The sequence below is a fragment of the Quercus suber genome, unplaced genomic scaffold (genome assembly GCF_002906115.3).
Source record: "Quercus suber isolate HL8 unplaced genomic scaffold, Cork oak 2.0 scaffold_902, whole genome shotgun sequence".
Classification (NCBI taxonomy): Eukaryota; Viridiplantae; Streptophyta; class Magnoliopsida; order Fagales; family Fagaceae; genus Quercus; species Quercus suber.
In genome coordinates, this window is record NW_027070327.1 from 111,487 (window position 1) to 132,999 (window position 21,513).

Here is a 21,513-nt window from a genome sequence, read left to right on the forward strand (position 1 = left end):
AGGCAGCTATTATCAACCTTTACAGATATGCAGTACCATCCAATAAGAATCTACATTTCTTAAACAACTGTTGATTTATTCCCGCCAACATCTAAACTAGAAATCTGAAGTCAGAATTACCCCATGCAGGCATATCTCAGAAGGTCTATTCTCTCTCTATAAAAGAAGAGATAAATAAGTATGCTGGCCATACAAAAAACATTGATATCTCTAATAATATAGTATATATTATTCAAGGTTTTTACTATATTATTAGAGATATCAAAGTTTTTTTTTCTAGCCAGCCTACTGTACTTATTGAGAAAGAAGTCCAAATATCCCAATTTCCATGTAAACAGAGTAAAGCTTATAATGTAGTGCTTAGCTTCAGTAGGCTTCAGCAGACCAAAATACAGACTACTAAAGTAACACAATACAAATTTTAAAAATATCTAACTCAAATTAAAAACCAAACAAGAAATTGGCTTTCATCTTTTGAATATACTGATTTTCTTTGCAAGGAAGCATCTTTCTTTTATTGAGTTGAGAAAGTCACATTCTGAACCAGAGAGTGACTCCCCCACAGTAAACCCAAACCTGAACAATCATCTTGTCTCTTTGAGTTAAACACAAACCCCACCTTGGAGCATTAAAAAGTTCCAACAGAACTTTCTCCACATACTAGAGTCCAAATTATGGTGGAAATAAGTAAAACCAACAAAAGACTAAATACCAAAGCAGCTCTTGAAATTTAGAATGGATGCAAAGTAAAGGAGTTGTAATTAGGGATGTCATAAGACATCTAAAAATATGAGATAGGTCCTCATTAGACGTTGGAACATGAGAAGAATAAGAATTATGATGAAGTTAGAGAAGCACCTCACCAGTTGCCCTCCCTTTAGACCACAAGATTGGAATTGCTAAAATATTCTCAAAAAGCTGCACAAAAAGACAAACAGGATACAAGGCACATAAAAAAAAAAAAAAATCCATTAAACATGCATAGAGCAGAATGTAGACAATTTTAACTATATCACACTCACTGTATACCTTACCGGAACATAGAGGTTAGCAATTTTTAAATTGGCATGCCATTTCTGCTCAACAGAGTCAACAAAAACATCTGTGGACAACCAGCCACCATCTTCAGACACTACATCTGATTTCCACATCTTACAGTGTCCACTCAGTTGCACATGCACACGACCATAGTGATTTTGAAACGTCACATGTCCATTGACATTCTCCATCTCTCTATTTTTTTGATAAGCAAAAGAGTAATCGTATTAAAAATTAAAAGATGTATAAAAGTTCAGGGACACAGGTGAAGCATACAAGCTATATACTCAGCTGCTCCTAAACAAAAACATCAATCCAAAGAAGCCAAGAAATCAAAAGCATTATTGGGTCTACACGCTACTCAATAAAGATGTTTTGACACAGGCAAAGAGAAGCCAAGTTAATTTTAATTTAATTTCAAGTGTAAGGGGCCATTTTGTAACTTTTTGATTTCTAGGGATGGGATATAGGGTCTTATTTTGGTTGTATTTAGTTTAGTCATTTAGTTTGAGATGATTAGGGTTTCAAGAAGTCCAAGTTCCACTAGGAATAGGTATTAGTCATTTATTTATATGGATGTAATGCTCTCTATTAAGGAGAAATATATATATATATATATATTAAATTAGAAGCTATGAAGCCTCATTTAGGGTTTGTTTAATGCAACCTTCTCTGAAGTGTGATGCTAAGGAAATTCTAGGCATGATGCCTAGAGGGTAATTCTTTTCTTTTTCTTTTTCATCCTTAGATTTCCAACTTGAAACCTAGCAAACTCTAAACCCTTAAATCCAAAATTTCAAATCCCTAAACTACCCATCCATCCATCAAATAGACCCAAACTCTCCATAAAGAGTCCTAACATTGTTCATGGATTTCTATTCAAAACCCTGGAACATCATAGAATTCTTTATGCATGAAGCAATGAATTCCATATAAAAATCATACATCCCCATTGTCCCCTCTAGGATTCTAAATCTGATTTGGCTTCGTCTCATTTGTCCTACATCATGCTCTCCATCTCTCTATATAAAAATCATATATGGTTCAATTGCATATTTGCAAACTTTTATATAGAATTCATTATACATGGGTCATGCCAGGCTCGACGGTGGGGTTGTAATTTTGCTGGCATCAATGGCTTGGGAATCGTATTTCGAATATTTGGAACTTGATTCCAGGTTGATGTGGATTGTATGGTTGGAACGAAATCATCGCTCCTTTGAGGACACTAAGAAGATGTTGGAATAGTTAAATGTTCTTTGCCAACGTAGTCTTTTTGATTGGTCTCGTTGCTGGGGTTTAAGGTTTTACTGATTGTTCCTCTCTCTCTGAGTTTATGTTTTCTCTTAGAATAGCATTTTAATTTCTTTCTCTTTGTTGTATGTTTTTTCCTTTACTTGTTGTTCATCATCATGAACAACTTGTATTTTTCCTTATTATTTTCATTAATAATAGTTCTCTGATTACCTATCGAAAAGAAAAAAATAAATAAATAAATACATATCATCCATAATCACTTCAATTATAATCAAGCTACAAAGTTAACTAATGAACCGCAGTTCTAAGTTTCATATCAAATCCTACTATGCCTTTCATCGTGAACCACGTTTCTAAGTTTGAGGATGTAATTCAGAAAGTTCAATCAATAAATCTCACCCAAATTTCATATACAAGCTACCAAAGTATGACTGCACAAGTTTAAAAGCCATAACCAACTATTTTGATGCAAGGAACAATCACTATGCTGAAATGAAAGGAAGAAACCCAGTAATGGAACTTCAAATGCAAAAAATGCAAGTAATATGTACAGATAAAAGCTTTATCCAAACCTCAAGTACAATGTAATTCAGCAAGGAATAAAAATAATTGCACACATAAACATAAAAAAGAAGGAAATATAACACTAAAAGATCTTGGAGACCCACCAAAGTATAAAAACCAGAATTTTTCAAAAAATGATTTCCTATATATAAATAAATAAATATTCAACACACGTATGACATATATATATATATAAGCACAACCCCACAAGACAGGTTCCAACAAGCCTTAGACCCAAAATTTTGGGGTCTACTATGGATCCTCAACAAACTAATCAAAGTTAGCCACATGTTTTCTCTTCCACCATTCTATCCTATCCAAACCATACTCTCTTTTACCACCTTAATTGACATGTCCTTTTTACTACTTCTACTAATGTTATTTTGATTCTTCCTCTACCTTTTTTCATTTCCTTAACTTGAATCAACTAACTCTTTTTCATCGGAGCACTAATCACTCTCCTCTGCACATGACCAAAAGCATCTCAACTCTAAAGCAACTCTCCCTCATTTTTTCATCAATAGGGGTCGCCCCTTTCTTTAAGCAAATTCCTCCTTTTGAATCTTATCTTTGCTTGTATTTTTTACTTAACCATCTTAACATTATCATTCAGCTATTTTATGAACATGTTGCTTTTGGCACTAATTATCATTCCGTAGAAGACAGACCAATAGCACTAATTATCTATAAAGCCCATATGGAAAATTGTAATGCCTCAACACTTTTTACATCCATAAAAATGAGATGCATAATTATTATGCTGTTAGTTTAATGGAAAGCATACATACTCTGGTTTCAATCAACCCGTGGGGTATGTGCCCCCAAATAATACCTAGCAAAGCCAAGAAGAATGTCTAAACTCTGAATTAAAACGTCCAACAACTGTTCTTATCAATTTTAAATCATTTGAGGACATTTCATTACAAGGGCCAAGCTAAAAGCAAATTCTACAATTTATTGTGCTCACCAGATTTATTCATTTATTTATTTTTATAAGTGTGCTCACCAAATTTATAACTTGTTTCATCACTCTTATATCAAAATCCAAGGCCAATGACTTAATATCACCTGAATTTATGTGCAAAAACATTTGGTAGTGATTGTAAACTCTAAATATCATAACCAGGTTGCAGGTGGACCAGCATGGTTCAATCTTGTTCTTGCCAGCATGGTAACGCAGACAGACCATCATTGGCTACATTGGTTCCTTAATCAAGAGACATTTTTCCTGCTATCTATAATCATCTCAAACAGGAAATGAATAGTTGATCCAATTAGAAACTTTTACCAGGTCATTGAACTTGGTTAATGCATTGATTATCAGTATTCTAAAAGGCATAATCATTATGGCTTTCTGCTAACATACGAATTAGTTTCCTTTATTGGTTGATTTAAGCTTCTTTTTCATTTTTTTCAAAATTTTAGCTTTCCATGTTTTTCATATTACAACGTTTATGTAGGGCCACTGATAACATAGTCCAACCAAGAAATAGCCCCTCAAGAATCCAATAATGATAGTAAGAGTATTAACATTAAGTAAATCCAGCATACAAAGAACCAATATGAGTCATTTAATGTCCTAACCCAGTGAAAAGGTAATCTGACATTTCAGAACAAAATAGTGATAAAAATAATAGACATGGCACTTACCTAGGCTCCCTGTCACCATATGCGAGAAGCATCAGTGTTCCACCTTTGAAATGAACAGAATCCAGTGTAATTGGAAGAATTTTCTCAATGCCTTCAGTCTGTACAATATCTACCCCATCAACAAGTTCTGCAGCAAGATCTTCAACTTTTAGACCCATGCCTGACTTCAGATTTTTCATGGGACCAATAAGAAGATAAGAAAACAGCTCCCCCACATTCCTAGAGAAAGATGGAAAATATGATTGTAGGCTTAGGGGCCAAATGGGAACTGGATGATAATGTGCAAGCCAAGTCTCAAGCTTTTTCAAAGTAGAATTTTCAGCTGTCTGGCCCCTTTGACTCTGGAAATTTTCATTATGAACACCTAAACCCCCATTTTTTTCATTACGCATATTAGTGTTAGCGGCCCCTGCAACATCTCCAACCAACGGTAAATTTCCACTGGTTTTCTGATCTCCTACAGATGTAGGAGATAAATTGCAAAGAGAAGTATCATTTTTATTTACAGTAAGGTCCTTGACTCCTGAATCTCTACATTGTTTTCCATTAAGGTTATCAACTTTTAAAGTTTCTTCATGACTACTCATTATAGAAGTGCCAGCATGACTATCAACCTCACTTTTCATCAAAAGAGCGTTGAGTTTCATAACATCATAATCTTGAGATGACTGAGAAAGCTCAGCAGACTTTACAAGTGATAGATTCTGAAAATATGCAAGTGCTGCTAATGCACTGCGCTCAAGAATTCTTCGTTTGGCAGAAGCATTAGATGCAGAAATGTCACTTCCATTAGCCTTCCTCTTGAATTTGCGCTTTATAGGCAGTTTAATCACTCTAGACCAGAATTTAAGTCCTGAACCAGGAATCTTAATACCAAATGATTTCTCCAAATCTGCATGCTTCATATTATAATCAAAACCAGTGTCCATGCAATGATGATCACTCCAGTGCATCTTCTCATCCATGCATAAAAAAGACTTGGAGTGTATTAAATCTGTTGAATGAATTGCATCCTCTTTTAAAGTGTCAGCTTCAGATGCACTGGGACTTCTCTCAGAAACAATGTAACCCATCTCTGCAGCTTTCCTAGCTTCATCATCTCTTTTTATTTCCCAACGAGCAGCTGCTTCCTCTCTAGCCAGCCTCCTGGTTTTTGTATGATAATCAATCCCTTCTTCAGTTGATGGGTGCCTCTGTAGACTACCTTCAGAAGTGGGTATCCCTAACCAAGTGTAATCCTTCTTTTGCGCAACAAAGAGACTTGGGTGGGACAAAAGCATATCAATTACAATCTTCCCCCTCCTTAGACTTGCAAAAGGACGAACACGAATTTTCACAGTGGGTACCTCACCACAAGAGAATTCTTCCTTATGAGGTCCAAATGAACATGATTCCAACGTAATGCTCAAAGGTGAAATCCTTCGGACCTTACCAAACTCAAGTTCACGCTGAATATGTTCACTGACTGCTGAACAAACAGAGGGCAAAAGCTTGGCTTCTATAAAACCCTTTGCTTTTGTCTTCCCATACCACACCAACAGGCATACCCCAGATATCACTGCTGCAAATACAGAGCACCTAACTAAAAGAAATCCCTCTTCCCACAAGGGAGACAATGACCTAATCAATACCTTGCTTTGGAAAAACGGTTCTTTAACACATTCTACCTTTGACTCATATCTTGACCTAAGGGCTCTCCTCAATAACTCTACATTTTGCCCACAAAGATTTGAGAACCTAATCACCTGAGTTATCCATGGATCCTGTTTTGCACATTTACACCTGCGAAAGGCCCTTCTTCCCCGCTGTGCTCTGTCCAGATAAACAAACTTGCCTTTGTTTCTACCATTTAAAGAGCCATGAAGCGGAGTCCCAAGAAATGGGCAATGGAGATTTACACTCATTATCTCCCCTTGACATAGAACTCCACCAGACAGCACAGTCATCAGCTGGGGACCAAGAACCCGCTCTCAGTCCCCCTAACAGTTCACAACATTACAAAGTGGCCCAGCATTCAAATCCTAAGAAAGTAAAACAAACCACCTCCAGTTAATGAGTCAAACAAAAGGAAAATAAATCTAAAACATTGAATCTTAAATAAAACTCATGTTGTTCTGTTCAGTAACTCAACTTTTTTAACTTTTCAATGGAAAGATGATTCACCAAAAAAAAAAAAAAGGTCGTTACACATCACCAATGCAAAATGAACAACAAAAACACTTTCAAAAATGATAACTTCTTAGGTAAACTACTGATCATTAAAAATGACGCGACCTCTCACATTAGCCTCGTTTGAATGGAGGTACGCCGTACATGTGCTTATTCAACATAGGATCCTAAGTAAAATATACACACATTTCAAAATTTTAGTTAATTCATCATGTTTTTAAACAACCAAAAGAGTGCATTAACAGATATTAGAAACTTTATTTATATATCAAAAGACATATGAAATACAGTACTAACTCATGTTTTTCAATTTCTGTTTTGTTAGACCATTGTAATTTGGGGACTTTGATTGTATTGCCCCCGTACTACATTCCCAGTGTACTTAGGTTGTCTTTGTTTCTTAATAAATAAATAAATAACTATTCATTACTTATCAAAAAAAAATACAATAGAAACCGACAGTGACAACGTCGATAAATCCAATGACAATAACCAACAAAAACATTTTTCCTTAAAAAAAAAAAAATCCCTAGTTCAAAGTTTTTTGTTGAAATTTTTCTATTCCAGAAAGCCTAAAACAACCATGTAGCTTTAATAAACTCATTTATTGGCAACAAAACACAGAAATATAACAAAAACCTAATTTTCGTCAATTTTTTCTCAGCAAGTAATACGTGGAGTGGATTGGGAAGAGAATTGAACCTGAAGTGAGAGGATTGAGCATTTGGCACTGATTTGCTTATTTTTCTGATTCTTTGAGAGCTTTTTTTTTTTTTTTTTGCTTTAAGAGAGAGAGCACGTGGTGTGGCTGCTTTTTGTTTTGTTTTGCGGTTGCTTGCTTGAATAATAGCTGGGTGGGAAAGAATGGAAGAGAGTGCGAGCGAGAGAGAGAGAGAGAGGAATAGTTACATAGTACTGGCTTTGTTCACGAAAATGCCACTGGAGAATATGTTTTATTACGGTAATGACCTTATCTCAACGCTAAAATGCCGGACATTGTGGATCAATCACTTCACTCTTCACTTCCAATCCCACGGTTGAGCCCTTTCTAATTGGCAATTTAATGCTACACATTTGGGATTACAAATTCGATTATTTAGGACACGTTTGGTACAATGTAATGATTATTACATGAAAATAGAAATAAGTATTACAAAAAATACATTAAGTTGGAATGTAATAAGTATTACTATTCATTAGTTTAGTGACCATTTAATAATAGAATTCTGAATATGCATCTACAATTTAGTAAAGTATAAAAAGAATGAGTAATTAAATTATTTTTAAGTTAAATTTTCTAAAATATTCTTATTTTAAGAGTGTTCAAAATAGAGGTAATAATTAACAACAAGGAAAAATTATTTTATATCCTTTTGAAGATGTGACAACTAATGGCTTTTCATGAAATTTTTTAAAAAAGTTATTACATAAGGTGAAGGAATAGATATTCAGTACTTTTGATAATGAATAATTATTCCTCATTTTTAAGAATAGATATTCATAAGAAATAACTATTTATTGTAATAAAAATATAACCAAACAACCGAATAGTTATGCCATAGAAATATCTATTACATTACAGTGTCTATTATAGTCTACCAAACGTGCCCTTATACATATTAGGACTTTCTCCAAAGAAAATAATAATAAAAAATAAATTTATATAGTATATAAGGAATCTGGATCATGGAAGTTCGGAATTTAAAAAAAAAAAAATTCATGTAAGTAAATTTGAATGTTGAACATTTGAATTACAATTTTTTTTTCCTGTCAAAACAAATGATTTTGTATGTTTAACATTCGAATTCTCTCTCTCTCTCTCTCTCTCTCTCTCTCTCTCTCTCATCGAATTTTGCAAAATTTTGTTCCCTCCACGGTATGTGTGTTACACATGTATAAATTGTTGTGTCCATCAATTGTCATATTAGAGTTGCATTTATTCTACTTTTAGGTAATGTCTTCATTATGGATATTGTTACTCATAATCAAGTGAATGTATTGAATGGCTACATTCAATTAGAGAGGGAGTGAGAGAGTAAAGTCTAAAATGGCTATATTATTTTGAGAAATGATATGTCCACAACAATTTTACAACAAATCTTATGTGGCAAGTTGTTACTGGTTGTTATTGTTGAAATAATCTTAGTATTATGTTCAAATTTGAACCAATAACAACTAACCACCTGTGATTTGTTGTGAAAATATTATAAAAATGTTATAGATGTAGCATCTCTCTATTATTTTAGGGGGGGAGAGAGAGAGACTAGAGAGAAAAAAATTAAATTAAATTAAATTTTGGATTTGCAAATGCACAACCACACTACACACTCAACTAATCAAGTATCCAATCAATTTAAAGCACCACATTGCACAAGTCACTACTTATCACCTCATCAAGTTAAGAAATAGGCACTTTATCCCAAAAAAAAGTTGAGAAATAGACCATGGAAAAAGTTGTATTCATAAGATTGCTCATTAAATATATTGATAAAAAGAACAAAGAAAGCTTAAAATCATCGTAACACAACCAAATCAATTGTAACAATCGGCCATCAACAAAATCAACTACGATGATCAGCTCAACGAGTGGTTTAGGATTTTAGTAATCAACCCAAACCACACTAAGTTGACCACCTTAGAGCATCTCCAGCAAAGTCAACATCTCCAAATTTTGGAGAGAAAAGCTACTGCTCACCCCAAAAAATCCCTCCAACAGACTCGGCATCTCCAAATTTTTTTTAGATTTGCTACAGTAGCTCTCTAGGTATGGAGAGCACTGTAGCAATCACTGTAGCATATCTAAAGAATATTTTATCTTCAAAATATACCCGGCTGAATTTAAAAAAAAAAAAAAAAATCTTTCTCTTTCCTCCTCTCTTCTTTGTTTATCTGGCTCTCTCTCAAACGGTAACACAATCAAAATACAAACACAATCTAAAATCAAAATAGAAACAACAAATCAAGAACATGGAAAAATACAAATTTAATTAGAACAACAAATCTAAAATCAAAACAAAAACAACAGATCAAGAGCATGAAAGCCTATCAAGCTCCATTGTAACAACAAAGTGAATCAGAACAAGAAGAAGAAGAAGAAAAAAAAAAAAAAAAAAAGATAGGCGAAGGCCATGTCGGCTGTGAAAAAAAAAAAAAAAAAAAAAAAAAAAAAAAAAAAAAAAAAAAAGAGAGTTAGAGAATGAAAGAGAGAGTCCAGAATGTTCTTGAATGTGAAGGAGAAAAATAAAATAAAAGAAGGGGTGTGGGGGATAGAGATAGGCTGGACACTTGTGTAGAGGATAAAAACAAGAAAAAAGAAAAAGGAAAAAAGAAATAAAAACTAATAGATGAGAATGAATTGAAAGAAAGGAAAAATATTGTGAAAGTATTGCGAAAAATGTTGTGAATATAACACTTTTTATTAAAAAATATAATTGTTGGGAATGAATATAGGAAGAATAAATGATGATAAAAAAAAAAAAATAGATTCTACTCTCCTCATATTCTCCGTTAGACATGGGGGATTTCGCAGTTTTTTCATTGAATCCAAGTTTTTTCAATTAGTTGTAGAGGAAGGGGGACATTATTTCTCGCTATGAATTTTTGAGAGGAGCAAATACTTTATGAGATCAATCTTTGTGGGCAAGATTGCAGCACAATGGTTGATGAATAAAATTGAACACATTGTTGTTTGGGCAAATTCCAAACAGTTTTTTACATTCAGAGATGGTGACATTGCTTATACCCTCCAATAGAGCACCAATTCTTTTGGTCAGTTCTTATTATTGATTGAACTTAAAGTTGGCGGGTCTAGAAGGTCGATTATTATCCTCGTAGGCAAAGAGAAAAATGGTTGGAGGGTTTTTGGGCTTGAATTAAGAAAGATGTTGTATCCATGCGATGGGCAGAACTGGTCATCCAAAATTTATTCCTCAGGAGAAGAGGCATAATTTGGAGGTTCAAAACTCTAGAACTTTTGCTAAAGCTGTGCAAGGCTATCATGAAGAAGTGGAGGATAGGAAGCAGCTAAAGTAGATAGGTACCACAGACAAGGGGAAGATGACACAGTTAGGAGAGGCGAAGATGGTGGTGCCGAGTCTAGACCATGCAAAGATGGTGCTAAGTAATATATCGGTGGTCAATCCTTGCCCATTAGCGGCGAATGGAGGAGTTGTGATACCTCGGAGCAATAATGGGGATATTAATATAGGAGAGAAAATCTCGGCAGGAAATAAGTTGAGGCTTCCATTAAGGTTTAATTCAAATTCAAAAGAATCTAATTATAGTATGTTGAGAGAGTTACGGAATACATGCTGGACAGGGAAAGGTTTGATTACAGAGGTGGATGAGAAAGGAAAAAGGAGGGTTTCATGGGATTATATCAGAGGTGGACCAAAGTCCTTTAAGTGGGTTCCATGGGGAGCAAGCAAACCCACTGTGAGTCAAAGCTTGAATCCCACTTTGGCCCAAAATGGTTTGGGCTCTAATAAGTCTAATGAAGCATGCTTCTCAAGCCCAAGTATTTATGAATTGGGTGAGTCTTCTTCTTTGACTAAGCCGAAACCCCTGGCCCATTTGGAGACATCAGCTTTAGCTCCTTTAGAACAGCCCGACTCTTTGTTGCCCACTGTTGCTGAGTTAGAGCGACAGATACAACTTTCGATGCCCATCAATTGCAACTGTTCTGATGAGATCAACTCCAACAGGCTCACGGTGGCTAAGATAGGGGTTGGGATCAACTCTGATGATCCTGCGGCGAAGCTGATGGAGTATAACAGTAGTTGTCTTGATGGGAAAAGCTCTGACAGCCCCGCGGTAGAGGGGTGGGAGGTTGGGACCAGTTCCGATGGTCCCGTGAAGGAGCCGATGGAGATTAATTTTGCTGGGTTTAACTCTGTTGATCCTACAACAGCTTAGATGGTATTAAAAGATAGCTCCTCTGATGGGTTCAGCTCCGATGACTCCACGATGGTTTTGGGTAAGACCGACATGGCAAATCCGCAACTCTCAAAGGGTATTTTCTTGGCAGATATTCTAAAGAGTCTTTCAGTTGCAGGGATAGTGGATTTTGGTGTCAAGAGTGTGGATAAAGTTGGAAGTGAGAGTAGTGTGCTTTTGATTCAAAGGGCGGACAACAAGGGCACCGGGTCAATAGATATAGGTGAGTTTAGTAAGCCCAATTTAGCGTTGATGGAATCGAATTCAAATTGTGGCCTATCTGTTTTCGGTGGCTCGATAGTGGAGGATGTGGCTTTCTCAGAAGTGGTTTTGGGGGAGGAGGAGAACTTGGCAGATTGTAATCCATTGCTTACTATTATCCCTCCAGGGTTGGAATTGTCGATGGAAGTGCACAACAATTCTGAGGTTTTAGATATGGGTGGTAAGCTGGATGTCTCTAATTGGGTGAAAAACAGAATCCCAGGTTTTAGTAAACTGATTAGGCTTTCTATGAATCATCATGAAAAGCTGTGTGTTGCTTATCTTCGATGGTTAGAAAGGGAGATGGCGGTTATTAACCAACATCGGAGGAAAGTAGATGCTATCCAAAAGGTAGCATCCTCCACAGGTAAAGGGAAAAGAGAGTTCAGAAATTTAATTTCAAAGGTTAACTATGATGGGAGATAGTGCGGTGGAAGTGTGGTAGAGACAGTTGTGGGGACATAAAAGTCTTTACGAAGTTGAAAATAGTTTCATGGAATGTTAGAGGTTTGAATGATTTTCAGAAACATCTAGTAGTGAGAAACTTGTTATGTGAGTGGAAGTGTGATATTGTATGTCTTCAAGAAACAAAGATTGCTGGCATAGATAGGCAACTGTTTTGCAATATTTAGGGTTGTTTGTATATGGATTGGGTGGCTTTAGATGCTAATCAAACAGCTGATGGGGTCTTGATTATGTGGGATAGGAGGGTTTTAGAAAAATTGGAAGTACTGGTGGGTTTGTTTTCAGTGTCGATTCAATGGAAAGGTGTGGAGGATGGTTTTATTTGGGCATGCTCAGGGGTGTATGACCCAAATGATAACAATTTGAGGGATGATTTGTGGGATGAGTTGGTGGATATTCAGCAGTATTGGAATGTTCCTTGGTGTTGTTTTGGGGATTTTAATATTGTTCATTTTCCTAGTGACCGGAGGGGTGGGTTTAGGCTTACTCCAGCTATGGAAAAATTTTATGAATTTATCGAAGATTTAAACTTGATAAATTTGCCATTGGAGGGAGGGAGTTATACATGGTCTAATGGTACTGACTAGCCATCCATGTCTAGGATCGATAGGGCTCTAATATCACATGACTGGGAGCAACACTTTCCGAATGTGACCCAACGGATTCTACCACGACCAGTTTCAGATCATTTTCCAATTCTCCTGGAGGCAGGGGATATGGCGAGGGGAAAAAGTCCCTTCCAGTTTGAGAATATGTGGTTGAAGTCAGACGGGTTTATTGATATAGTAGACTCATGGTGGAATAGTCATTCTTTTTCGGGTACACCTAGTTATGTGTTTGCTAAAAAATTGAAAGCTTTGAAAGAAGACATTATTCAATGGAATCGCCAAGAGTTTGGCAATGTTGGGCGTAGGAAGAATGAATTATTGGGGGCTTTGGAGTTATTGGATGCTAAGGAAAGGGTTCTTGGACTCACGGAGATGGAGAGAAATGAGAAAAATGAAATGAGATCGCAGGTAGAGCATCTTATTTCTCTAGAGGAGATTTCCTGGAGACAAAAATCGAGGATGTTATGCATTAAGAAGGGAGATAATAATACTAAGTTCTTCCACAAGATGGCAAATTCTTATAGAAGGTATAACCATTTGAATTTCTTAGAAGTGGATGTGGTGATTTATGAGGAAGGAACAGTAGTGGCTGCTCAGGTAGTTCAATTCTATAAAACTCTATATCAGGAGTTTGAGGAATGGAGACCTTTTGTGGAAGGACTAGAGTTTGATCAAATAGGGGAGTTGGAGAGGGGCTGGTTGGAGAGGAGATTTGAGAAGAACGAGATTCTATCAGTAGTCAGAAATATGGAAGGGGATAAAGCTCCGGGTCTAGATGGCTTTTCTATGAAATTTTTCCATCATTGCTGGAGAGTAGTAGAAAGAGATGTTTTAGCAGTCTTTGAAGAGTTCTATCAACAATGTACGTTCGAGAAATCTCTTAATGCTACCTTTATAGCTTTGATTCCTAAGAAGAATGATGCCTTTAACATTCGCGATTTCAGACCTATCAGTTTGGTGGGGAGTTTATATAAAATCTTGGCCAAGATTTTGGCAAATAGATTGAAAGTGGTGTTAGATCAATTGATATCTGAATCTCAGAATAGTTTTGTGAGAGATAGGCAGATCCTTGATTCAGTTCTCATTGCCAATGAGTGTGTTGTTAGTAGAATGAAGAGTAAGATTCCGAGAGTGATTTGTAAGTTAGATATTGAAAAAGCTTATGACAATGTGAATTGGGAGGCACTTCTGAAGTTGTTGAAGAAAATGGGTTTTAGGGAGAAGTGGGGTAGCTGGATTCGAACTTGTATCTCTATAGTGCAATTTTCTGTGTTGGTAAATGGGACTCCAGCTGACTTCTTTGGTAGCTCTAAAGGTTTGAGACAAGGAGATCCATTGTCTCCCTTATTATTTTTAGTTATGATGGAGGTGTTTAGTAGGATGGTGAAGAGAATGGAGGGGGCAGGTTTATTTAGTGGTTTTAGGGCGGATGGTAGAATGGGCAGAGGGGAAAGTGTTTCACATTTTCTGTTTGCGGATGATACTATTTTGTTTTGTGATGCAGAGGTGGAGCAAGTCCTACATGTTTGATTGCTGTTACTTTGTTTTCAGGCTGTGACTGGGTTAAAGGTTAATGTAGCTAAAAGTGAAATGGTTCCTATAGGGGAGGTAAATAATGTGCATGCTTTGGCAAAGATATTGGGTTGTAGGGTTGGCTCATTGCCAATGACTTATCTTGGTATGCCGTTGGGGGCATCCCATAAGTCCCCCTTTATTTGGAACCCTATTTTAGAAAAAATCGAACAAAAGCTAGCTGGGTGGAAAAAGTTGTATTTATCGAAAGGAGGTAGGATGACGTTGCTTAAAAGCACACTATCTAGCCTTCTCACATATTTTTTTTATCTCTATTCACCATCCCTACACATGTGGCAAACAATATTGAGAAGCTCCAAAGGGATTTCTTGTGGGGAGACCCTAAGACTCATTTATTGGAATGGGATAAAGTGTGTATGCCTATTGCTAATGGTGGCCTGGGTATTAGGAAATTAACCACTTTCAATAAAGCCTTGTTAGGAAAGTGGCTTTGGCGTTTTGGGATTGAGGAAGATAGGCTTTGGAGGAGGGTGGTAGCTTTGAAATTTGGAGAAGAATTGGGGGGGGGGGGACCTCTAAGTTGGGAAGGGGTGCTCATGGTTGTGGTTTGTGGAGAAGTATCTGGAAGGGCTGGGAAGTTTTCAAGAAAAATGTTCAGTATAAAGTTGGGGTGGGGGATAGAGTGAAATTTTGGACAGACGGGTGGTGTGGAGATCTTTCTCTCCAATTGGCTTTTCAGCCTTGTACAATTTTGCTGCAAATAGAGAGGCTTTTGTAGAATCATCTTTGATATGTCGAGGAGCATGGGATGGGAGAACTTGGGATGTTCGTTTCATTCGAGGTCCTAATGATTAGGAGGCAGATGTGGTGGTTGATTTCTTTTGATTCTTAACAGCTAATTTACCTTCAGGGACTGATGGTGATCAGTTGAGATGGAAGTTGACAAAAAATGGGGATTTTACTATTCGCTTATATTATCATAAGTTACATGGCTCTTCTTCCGTTATTTTTCCATGGAAAGGTATTTGAAAGGTTAAGGAACTCCGATGTGTCTCTTTCTTTGTTTGGACAGCCGCATGGGATAGAATTCTCATGGGTGATAACTTGCGACTTAAAGGTTTTGATTTTGTTGACTGGTGTATTATGTGTCGTTGCTGTGGTGAGACAGTAGATTATTTGTTATTACATTGTGGAAAGGCTTATCGGTTGTGGTGCTTTGTCTTTAGGATTTTTGGGATTTCATGGGTTCCCTCATGTACGGTGTCAAATTTTCTTTTTAGTTGGTGGAATTGGTTGGGGAAGCATTCATCTTACATTTGGAACTTAGTTCCGTTGTGTTTGATGTGGTGTATTTGGAAGGAATGCAATCGGCGGACGTTTCAGGATTTGGATAAATTCGAGGATCAAATGCTCACTCTTTTTTCTGGTTCCCTGTTTGATTGGGTTAGGGCTTAGGGACTTACATCTAGTAACTCTCTTCCTCTATTCCTTAACTCTCTTCTTTGTAATTAATTGTCTTTTAGGCTGTGTTTGTTTCGTGTAAAACGTTTTCCGGAAAATACATATTTTCCGGATATGTTATTTTCCGGAAGAGGAAAATATTTTTAAGTGTTTGGTTGAATTATGAAAATTGCTGTGGAAAATATTTTCATGTGTTTGAATGTATTCTAAAAATGCTATTTTCCGGAAAATTTTTCACATTTTCTCAACATCCAAACAAGTTTATTACAAAAAATTTTAACATCACAACCAATTCAACAACAAATTCCGGCAATAAAAACACAACACAACAACAACAACAACAACACCACCACCAAATTCCGGCAACAACAACACAACAACAACAATCAGTTCATCAAAAAAAAAACAAAAACAACAATTAAACTTAAAAAAAAAAAAAAAAGGGAGAGATCGAGGAAGACGACGATCGACAGTGCGGCGCGATCGATTTTTCGGAACTGGCTCTGCTCGTTGCAGTGAGGCGATGGGGACTAGGTTCGTGGGTTCGTGGTTGCCGGCGATGGTCTCTCGACTTGGATCGGCGGTTCGTGGGTTCGTGGCCGCCGGCGATGGGCGCTGGGCTTGGATCGACGATGGCGCTGGGCTCTCTCTTTCTTTCTCCCTCTCCCTCTTCGTGCTCTCTGTTTTTGGGTTTTCCGAAAAATAGGATTTGAAGTGAAAATAGGAACTGAATCCATTTTCACCTCTGACCGATGGTCAACGTAAATCAATTTTCGGAAAATCGATTTTTCAGGTGCAACCAAACGCCCTTAAATTCAGAAAAGCATTTCTGGAAATGCTTTTCACCCAAAACAAACACAGCCTTAATGTTTTTGTTTTTCCATCTTTTTTGTACTTTTGATATGCTTGTGCTAATTTGCATCTAGCAGTTTTTGAATATATTTTTTCTTACCTATCAATAATAATAATAATAATAAAGAATGAATGAAGAAATAATATTTAAATGGAATAAAAAATGGAATAGAGATTCTGTTAAAAAGTGTATTTAAAAAAGTAAGTAAACAAAATATAAAATGCACTGTTCACTCTCCGAACAAGGAAAAATTTGGAGAAGCTGCTAGAAATACTCCTATAGTTTTCCCCAAATTCCCTTCACTCAATAAACTTAACAAAGTTAACGACATATATAAAGAACTCTCCCAAAGTATATTCCCAACTTACTTGTAGAAACTACTTCGTTCCTGGATGAATTAGTAACTCCCAAAAAAAAAGGCACAAATTCTTGTAGAATTGAGAATGAAGTTTCATTTCGTACATGGCATATAATAAATTAGCACCTGCATCCAATCTCCAAAAAGAAAAAGAAAAGGAAAAAGAAAAAGAAATCTCTATTGTTTCTACTCTCTTTTTGGAATGTGAATATTTACAGAATCCCCATGAATTCCCCCACCCCCCCCCCCCCCCCCAAAAAAATATATATAATTTTATAATTCAATTCTGTTAAAAATCGACATCCACCAACCTTGATAGCTTGATAGCCTTCCTTTTTTTTTTTTTTTTTTAAAAACAAAATAAAAGGAGCTATCAAGCCTGCTTACCTTGTATTACAGATTCATACTTCAATATTGTAAAAAGAGCTATCAAGCCTTCTTACCTTGGATTACAGATTCATACTTCAATATCGCAATGCTCTCCCAAAACTCCAATTTTCAGTGGTTTACAAAGGCCTGGACTACCATTTCAACAAGTAGCACAAAATTCAAACTAAATAGTAATAATTTCTCATAGTGCCAAAAATTTCATAAGAGATCAGAACAATAACGGAAGTCCATAGAACTACAACAATACACAGACCTATCAAGTTGAACTACTTTCTAGTTTCCAAGGAAAAATATTCAACGAGCAAAACTGCCAAAATGATATGTCCCATGACAATTTCCAACAATAAGATCCAAAACGCCAAAGAAGAAACCTCATTCAGTCCATGGCAATAATACTAAAAGTCATCTTTCACAAAACCACAGCCAAGTTTATTTCGCACTATCATATGAACAATGAGAGTTACATGTTCATATATAGATGTTGAACAAAAGTCTCCACAACAAAAATCGTCGTTTACCGCACTGGCTGCTGGTTGTAATGGTTCTTCTCTTTCTTCTTTGCTGCAGCAAGTCTTGCATTCCTTGCAGCAGCCTCTTGAGCAGCAGCTTTTGCAGCAGCGTCCATCTCTTTACTAGATTTCTTCTTCTTCATAGATGCCATCTTCTTTAGCCTCTCCTTCACATCAACAGCAGATGCATCCTCCTCTGTCTGTTCAGTACCAGCAGCTTCATCTGAACCATTGGTCATGTCTGCATTGTTGGGCTGATCCTGGGCTTCTTTCACCTCCTTGAAAGTTTTATCCTTCTTTTTCTTCTTCTTAGAGCTCTTGGACTCCATAGAAACATTTTCCTTTTTCTCACCATCTGCAATAGCCTCCCCATCTTTCTTCTCTTGTGCATCAACTAGCAATGCAAGCCAAGAAATTTTGTTCAGGCAATATTTAAATTTATTAATTCAAAAGACGAGTTTAAGTAAATGCTTGTGGGCTGATATAAATCTTAGAATGCATAATTATCATCACATTAAAAAATTTAAAATAAAAATCAAATCAAATGATCTAAATCCATAACATGATGAGAAGCAACTCATACCTAATTAACTAAGTACTCATATAATTGTGCATATTGTAAATTGACTCTGAAAATGCATAATGGATGTGGTAATTCAAGGACAGCAAAAATGATAATAACCAAGCCTAATGTTCTAAACACGTGGTTCACTATGCATGTGCCACATGCACATATATGCATCTCTGTGCATGTGTGTACACGCGCATGTGAGAGAGAGAGAGAGAGAGAGAGCAACCCTAGAAAAGACTCCATTAGATTCTTGAAATGAGATCATTTATTTAATTATTATGCAGCTTTTTTGGCTATGTGAACCTCAAGTTTATTAGAGTAACAATAAAAAGTAATCCAAGTGGAAATGGTAAAAATAACTTAAACCTTTTTAAGCTGGACACTGAACTAGGCACACAATTAGAAAGCATTAGAAAGTTTCATCAACAGATATAGGTCACATTTACCACGTGACTCATCTTGTTCATTGCTGTCTTTCTGGGAAACTCCAAAATCAGCCAAAAGGGCCTCAAGCTCAGCAAGCTCCTTCTTCTTCCTTTCCTTTTTCGAAAGCTGCCTCTCTGTCTCCTTAGCTGGGACAGAAACTTCCAGAGCTTTCTTCACCTCTGGTTCAGGGTGCACTGGAACCTCAGTTTCATGTTCATGCTCTTCCTCAACATCCTCATCCCCTTCATCAAGAATATCTTCTTCACTCTCACTATCCTATAATCACAGATAGACAACAAGTTATAAACCGTCAGTAATTTCCAACCATGCAACCAAAAATTTTATTTGCAGTCACATAAGCAAATTCCTTTAAAAAGGAAAGTTAATTCTATAAAGAAATACAATACAGTTTACAGACCAACAGCTCCCCCTCCCCACCCCCCCCCCCAAAAAAAAAAAAAAAAAACTAAAATGTCCGTGCCATCACCATTCAGCAATTGATTGCTAATCATAAGAAGCAATGTACTGAAAGAAGCATGACATTAATGAAATTATAATTTTAGAAATGTGGTAATCCCAAAAGGCTTTGGTAGAGTTTTATTTCTCTTACGGGGTGCAATAATCTATAAAATTCATTTACATTTCAAAGAACATTTCAGACTCGCGCAATTAATTTCATTTTGTACAAAGCTGTATCAGGAAGTTGTACAGCCTATAGAGACTGAAAACACAACATACACCAAAAAAAAAAAAAAAACTACTGAATGCATTCCTGCACCCCAAAAAAGGGGGTAAACAGCTTAACAAGAATATAATAATAAGCACCTTACAAGCTCCATCCACCTCACCATCAACAAGCAAGAAAGACCAATTTAATTCTGACTATGCTTCTACGGTTAGCGTCCCATTCAAAACACTTCCATCAATCATTCAGCTAGTCCATGCGGCTATAACTAATCCATTTCTTCAAGTCACCCAAAACCTCTTCAGCCTAAAAGTACACAGTGGTACTGACTAGCCAATTCCCTCAAACTAAAAAACAGCATAACTAAAATCTTGTGTACAAGATTTTGTACACACCCATCAACTATGATTTTTTTTTTTTTTTTTATTTTTTATTTTTTTATCATAGAGTTCAGAGTTGCAAAGAAGTTCATATTGGTAAATCATCAACTTTGTTCTTTCTCGATCAACATCCACACTTGCCTCCCTTCATCCCCCATTTTACAATCTATAAAACTAACGTTGGGGGTCCTCCTTAAACCGCATGATGCATAGCTATTGTATGATAATATTTAGGCTAAAATACATAAGGCACATTGACATTGACATTTTTTTAAATGAAAAGGGTGTAAACAACAAGTTTTAAAGGGTGGTGCATTTTGTATCCTAACAATACAATAAAAATGGTGACAATGCTGGTCACATAAGAAAGCGAAATTTTTCTGCCTCTAGCATTACTTTCAACCTAATGTTAAGACATTCTTATTTCTCACAATAATATTAAAAACACAAAAAAATTAAAGCAAATGAAATGGCGAACCTCAGCATGGCTCAGCTGGTCCGTAGTAGTACTCTGCTGCTGCTCCTCGTGCTCCTGACCGGCCCAGATGTCTTGTGCCGGAGCTGAGGTGGCGTAGTAATCATCCTCGTCCTCATCATCCACATCGGCCCAGGATTTGGCATTCAATGGGGCCGGAGTCCAGTACTTCTGAGGCTCGGGCTCCTTAGGAGCCAAACCCGAGTTTTCCTTGGAATTGGAAGAGCCCTTGCCGCCTTTGCGGTCCTTATCTGACTTCTTCTTCTTCCGCCGCGTGTCAAGGGCCGCAAACACGTTGGTGTTGTTGAGCACCAGCGACCCCTCGTCTCTCCTGCTTCCGCCGCCCACCATTTCACTCTCTCAGATCGCTCGCAGATCAAAATTTTTGGTTTTTTTTTGGGTATAACTGTAATTTCAGTGAACCTCAGGGGCTCAAGTGCGAAAGAAATGAAATCAGAATTGGATTTAGATAACTCTAGGGTTTGGGTTTTCGACAAATTAAGATCAAACAAAATCTTATCCGAAAAAACACAAAAATACTATTTTATATATATATATATAGATATAACTAATATAAGTATATATTTACTAAAAGAACAAAAATTAAAAAAGAAAAAAAGAAAAGCTTATAATTCTGGTTTTTAATAAAATTTGATATATGAGATATTCAAAAATCGCGGAGATCAGAGATTTTGGCGAGGATTGTGAAGACTGGAGACGGAAATGAATAGAAGCTGAAGGTTTTTTTTCCTCTGAGAATGGATTTACAAAAAAGAGAAAGCTAGAGAGAGAAAGTTAGGGTTTGATTGGTTTTGAAGAGGGAGAGAGAGACAAGGAAATGAGAGTTGGTTACGTTTTGCAGAGGGAGGAGATGGAAGTAGGGCTAAAATCGACAGAGAAGATAACGTAATGGGGAGGGGCACGA

At 36.5% G+C, this 21,513-nt stretch overlaps 2 protein-coding genes across 3 annotated transcripts in view; both read right to left on the reverse strand.

Annotated features, from left to right (window-relative positions):
* LOC111983011 (protein TIC236, chloroplastic) overlaps positions 1–7,607 on the reverse strand; it is a 49,966-nt gene extending 42,359 nt beyond the window's left edge. The window contains exons 1-4 of one of the 2 annotated variants that reach the window (XM_065768194.1): positions 7,381–7,607; positions 4,510–6,530; positions 1,035–1,233; positions 859–918 (exon numbers count right to left, since the gene is read on the reverse strand). In XM_065768194.1, coding sequence (XP_065624266.1) covers positions 859–918; positions 1,035–1,233; positions 4,510–6,455 — 2,205 coding nt within the window. In that variant the 5' untranslated portion in view covers positions 6,456–6,530; positions 7,381–7,607. The remainder of the gene's footprint in view (positions 1–858; positions 919–1,034; positions 1,234–4,509; positions 6,531–7,380) is intronic. The other variant, XM_024014645.2, reaches the window with a different exon arrangement.
* A 10,092-nt stretch (positions 7,608–17,699) lies between these two features.
* On the reverse strand, positions 17,700–21,513 carry LOC111983028 (uncharacterized). The gene is made up of 3 exons (XM_024014676.2): positions 20,592–21,513; positions 19,069–19,324; positions 17,700–18,445 (listed from the first exon to the last, which is right to left on the reverse strand). The coding sequence occupies exons 1-3, from the start codon at positions 20,937–20,939 to the stop codon at positions 18,057–18,059; spliced, it is 993 nt and encodes a 330-aa protein (XP_023870444.1). The 5' UTR covers positions 20,940–21,513; the 3' UTR covers positions 17,700–18,056.

Bases quoted from the DNA above. Each gene is read 5' to 3' on its own strand.
- LOC111983028 (XM_024014676.2), bottom strand. From the start codon at position 20,939: ATGGTGGGCGGCGGAAGCAGGAGAGACGAGGGGTCGCTGGTGCTCAAC. The intron at 19,325-20,591 runs GTTCGCCATTTC...CTGTGATTATAG, and splicing joins ACCAGCTGAGCCATGCTGAG to GATAGTGAGAGTGAAGAAGA. The intron at 18,446-19,068 runs GTAAATGTGACC...TTGCATTGCTAG, and splicing joins TGAACAAGATGAGTCACGTG to TTGATGCACAAGAGAAGAAA.